At 50.4% G+C, this 4,671-nt stretch overlaps 1 protein-coding gene across 1 annotated transcript in view; it reads left to right on the forward strand.

Moving 5' to 3' along the window:
* LOC107293093 (solute carrier family 22 member 17-like) overlaps positions 1-3,766 on the forward strand; it is a 12,739-nt gene extending 8,973 nt beyond the window's left edge. The window contains 4 exon segments of the mRNA XM_015822230.1: positions 785-905; positions 1,469-1,692; positions 2,362-2,473; positions 3,451-3,766. Coding sequence (XP_015677716.1) covers positions 785-905; positions 1,469-1,692; positions 2,362-2,473; positions 3,451-3,766 — 773 coding nt within the window.
* Positions 3,767-4,671: the final 905 nt, after the last annotated feature.

Genomic DNA, 4,671 nt, shown 5'->3' on the forward strand with positions numbered 1-4,671 from the left:
TTGCCAAAAACCCCCCTTCATTCCAGCTGGTTGACTGGGCACTGTGGCATAACTGTAGCACAGCCTGTAATTTTTAAACTGGGATCCTTTCAGCACCTTCTGGGATAATGGAGCACTTTGCAGTTTTGCTTGTTTGTGAGTCGAGATAAGATGGGTGGACTTCAACTCCCAGAATTCCCATGGCTGGCTTTGGGGCCTTTAGGACAGTGTTTTTCAACCTTCGGGGCTTGATGTGTGGACTTCAACTCCCAGAATTCCCATGGCTGGCTTTGGGGCCTTCGGGACAGTGTTTTTCAACCTTCGGGCCTTGATGTGTGGACTTCAACTCCCAGAATTCCCATGGCTGGTTTTGGGGCCTTTGGGACAGTTTTTTCAAATTTTGGGCCTTGATGTGTGGACTTCAACTCCCAGAATTCCCATGGCTGGCTTTGGGGCCTTTAGGACAGTTTTTTCAAATTTCGGGACTTGATGTGTGGACTTCAACTCCCAGAATTCCCATGGCTGGCTTTTGGGCCTTCAGGACAGTGTTTTTCAAACTTCGGGCCTTGATGTGTGGACTTCAACTCCCAGAATTCCTCAGCCAGCCATGCTGGCTAGGGAATTCTGGGAATTGAAGTCCACACATCTTAAAGCGGCCGAGTTTGAGAAACACTGCTCTAGAGGTCCCCCCCTGTCTTTCTCCATCCTGACACAAGATTGTGTCAAGGAGGATGTGATGATTGACCTTCCTTTTTCCTTCCTCCACAATCTGATCTGGTCCCTCCATCTTCCACCCACCCTTTAGAGCTGGACAATGCTTGTCACCTGCCTGCAGCTGCCCAGATCTCACTCCGCACTCTCCTGACGTGCAGGAACATCTGGAAAAACATTCTCTAGGACCCAAAATGGTGCACTCAACTTGAAGCGTACGATGATCTGGGATACCTCCGAGCAGGTCCTTACCGTCTCACCTGAACACCCACCCACTCTTCGTATCGTTATCGTGGATCTGAATATATGGCGAAGTGTCACGAAATGTCGGGTGAAATTCACCAAATGTCTCAGTCAGACAACGGGGGGGGGGGGGAAAAAAAAAAACCCAAGCTGGGCTACCCAGCCAGCTTGATTTTTAGTCTGGTGCTTAAGCAGTAGACCAGGGGTAGGCAACCTTGGCTCTTTTGTGACTCGTGGACTTCAACTCCCAGAATTCCTGAGCCAGCCATGCTGAGGAGAGGTTTCCAGGGAGAGGTTTCCAGGCTGAGCCATGCTGGCTCAGGAATTCTGGGAGTTGAAGTCCACAAGTCATAAAAGAGCCAAGGTTGCCTAGCCCTGCACTAGACCAAACTGACTCTCTTATTTTCCTCTTAACGGTCCTTTCAGTGGCAGTTAGTTCCTTCCTTCCATCCTAAATGGGTCTTGGGCATCCTTGTTTGTTCTTATGCTTTTGAACCCGTGAGCTAAACCAGGTTGGCGTATTTTTGTCCTCCAGATTCATAGCCCACGCGATCTGCCACTGTTACCAGCAGGCCTGGGAGTCCATGGAGGACCCGCGCGCCAAGTTCTACTTCCCCTTCCTGTTGTCAGCTGGCAGCGCCGGCCTCGGTTGCCTCTTTCTCTGCCTCACCGTCGGTCGGTATGGACGGCGCGGGATTCTGCTCCTCACCACGACCCTGACTGGCATCGCCTCTCTGATCCTGCTGGGGCTGGGAGAATGTAAGAACCCTGGGCTAATTTCCAAGGAGCGTCTTCTTGCGGGATCCAATTCCGGGATCAGCGGTTTACTCTTCCGAACTCCGAGCTTCCGAGCTCCTGGAAGCCAGCCACCAGATTGCAAGGACACAAGCGAGCGATCCAACGAGGAGGCCTCGATAGCCTCACATGGCAATGAACAAGGACAGAAATTCAGTTTCGCAGCTACTAAGATTGTTGGCTGAGCAGAGACAAAAATAGCCAGGGAAATATCTATGGAAGTTCTCAGTCATCCAGGTGGTGGTTGTCCCAAAGGTGCTTTTTTTCAGGAGGCAACTGGACAGCTGGTCATTTGCATTCTTTTAGAGGGTCGTTGAGGCCATTGGGACATTTACCTGTGTCCTCAGGGTCACCTGAGTAGTGCAAGTGTGCAAATGCCAAGAAGGCTTCCACACCCATTTGCACCACTCAAGTGACCCTGAGGACACAGGTAAATCTCCAAGTGGCCTCAATGACTCTAAAAGGATGCAAATGACCGGCCGTCTGCAAGGAGTATAAATCCATTCTCCGCCATCCAGTCAGAGCTGAAGAAGCTTCTTGGAGGCGGGGGTGGGGGCACCAGGTTGTCCAGCTGCCTTCCCTGCTCTCCCAGCCTGTGTGTCTTCACACCTTCCGTTTTGTCTTCCGTTGCAGATCTCAACAATGCGGCCCGAAGAACGTTTTCCATTCTTGGTCTCTTCACCTCCCACGCGGCCGGCTCGCTCAGCGTCTTCTTCGCTGCGGAAGTCATCCCCACCGTGATCAGGTGAGGCAGAAAAGGCTCCGGGAGAATAAGGAGGGGTCCCGGGCTAGAGAAATGAAGAATTAAAAGACAGAGACAGTCTCCACTGTAAATTCACATCCTTCCTTATCTTTCAGTCCATCCATTTTGTCTTCAAATGGCTAGTCCTCACAGCTTTTGCTCCTTCCTTCCTTCCTTCCTTCCTTCCTTCCTTCCTTCCATCCACCTCTTTTCCTTTCTTTCCATTCTTTTTTCTCCCTACCTGTTCCTTCTTTCATCCCACCTCCTTCCTTCCTTCCTTCCCTCGCTTCCTTCCATTCATCCATCTCTTTTCCTTTCCATTCTTCCTTTTTTCTCCCTACCTGTTCCTTCTTTCATTCTCCCTCCGTCCTCCCTTCCTCCCTTCCTCCCTTCCTTCCTTCCTATCTTTTCCTCCCTCACTCCTTCCCTCGCTTCCTTTCTTCCTTCTGTTTATCTATTTTCCCTTCTTTCCTTCCTTCCTCCCTTTCTCCCTCCCCCTTCCTTCCCTCCTTCCTATCACTTTTCCTTTCTCCTCCCACCATCGATCCCTCCCTCTCCTTTCTCCTTTCCTTCCTTCCTTCCTTCCTTCCTTCCTTCCTTCCTTCTTTTTCTTCCTTCCTTCCGTCTTTCTTTCTTTCTCATTCCCATCTCCTTCCTTCCCTCCCTCCCATTCCCATCTCCTTCCTTCCTTCCCTCCCATTCCTTTCCTTCCTTCCTTCCCTCCCATTCCCATTTCCTTCCTTCTCATTCCCATTTCCTTCCTTCTTTCCTTCTCCTCATTCCCATTTCCTTCCTTCTTTCTTTCTTTTCCTTCCTTCCTTCCGCCTTCCTCCCTTCCTCGTGCCAAAAAGCAAGATAGGCAGTATATAAATTTAATAAATAAATGAAAAAGAATATGAAGGGAGGGGGAAAGAAAAAGGACAACAGAGCAGAAAACTCGAGACTCCTGCCAATATAACAGGGCAATTTTCTTCCCGCAGAGGAAAAGGTCTTGGCATTATCCTGGCCTTGGCGTCCCTCGGAGGGCTGAGCGCCCCCTTGTTGCGGGTGCGAGAGCAGCACGGCTCCTTCCTCGAACACATCGTCCTGGCCTCCCTCAACATCCTGGCCCTGCTTTGCCTGCTGCTGCTGCCCGAGACCAAACGCAAACCCTTGCCCGAAGGCCTGCAGGACGGAGAACTTTATCGGAGGCCTTCGCTGCTCCGGCGGGCTGGCGAGTCTGCGGGCCGGGACTCCGAGGGGGCGTCGCGGCGAGACGACGTGCCGTTGCTTTCCACCCCGAATCCTGCCAGCTGATGCCACGGCGGGCTCGGTTTTGGCCTCTGTGCGTTTGCCGTTGTGGTTAGGGTGGGCTCGTCCAGCGAACGCAAGGGCCGAAGAGAGGTCGTGAGGGGGAAAAAATCCGATTTTTGGCCTTTTTTCCTGCTTCTGATGTCGCACGGAAGCGGAAGCAGCAACTCGTTGGTTAAACGGACGGACTAAATTTGCAGCCCTTGAGAACCAGGATTCGTAGCTAGTTGCCCCAAAATAGCTAGAGCAGTATTTTCTCGATCTCAGGCACTTCAAGATGTGTGGACTTCAATTCCCAGAATTCCCCAGCCAGCGTTGCTGGCTGGGGAATTCTGGGAGTTGAAGTCCAGACATCCACCCACCACCCTTTATTCCCAAAACAAGCTGAAATTTGAAACTAAAGCTAAGCCAGACTTTCAAGGATGAAGAAGTTTTGTAAGACAGAAAAAAATCTGAAAAATTTCTTCCCGGACGAGAATTTTTAACAGACTTTCTACTTTTGGGCAACGGAAAGATTTGGGGGTTTACGAACGGAAGGATACGGGGTCAAAGTGTCGAAGTGCTTCACTAGGAAGTCGGGCTGATCCTTTGGGTTTTTTTAAATCTCTCTTGGATTTTTTTTTTTTTAAGTTCTTCAAGGGACAGTTTGGGGAGCTGGCAGATAATTCTGGTTTGTTTTTGGTTTGTTTCTTTTTTTCTCGTTTTACCGATGTAGGACAGGGGAAACCTAGGGCCCCGGAATCAGTCTGTGGATTGAGGTCTGAGGCAGAATCCACATTGTTCGACCTATGCATCCATCTCGTTTTTAATAATTGTGTCTGTGACACGTATCTCTTTCGCAAAGGGCTCGCCGCATTCAGGACGTTGGATCGGAGGTGATGAAATCCTAAAGTGGAATCTTGGGGTTTATT

The sequence above is a fragment of the Protobothrops mucrosquamatus genome, unplaced genomic scaffold, assembly GCF_001527695.2.
Source record: "Protobothrops mucrosquamatus isolate PMUCROS unplaced genomic scaffold, P.Mucros_1.0 scaffold1499, whole genome shotgun sequence".
Lineage (NCBI taxonomy): Eukaryota > Metazoa > Chordata > Lepidosauria > Squamata > Viperidae > Protobothrops > Protobothrops mucrosquamatus.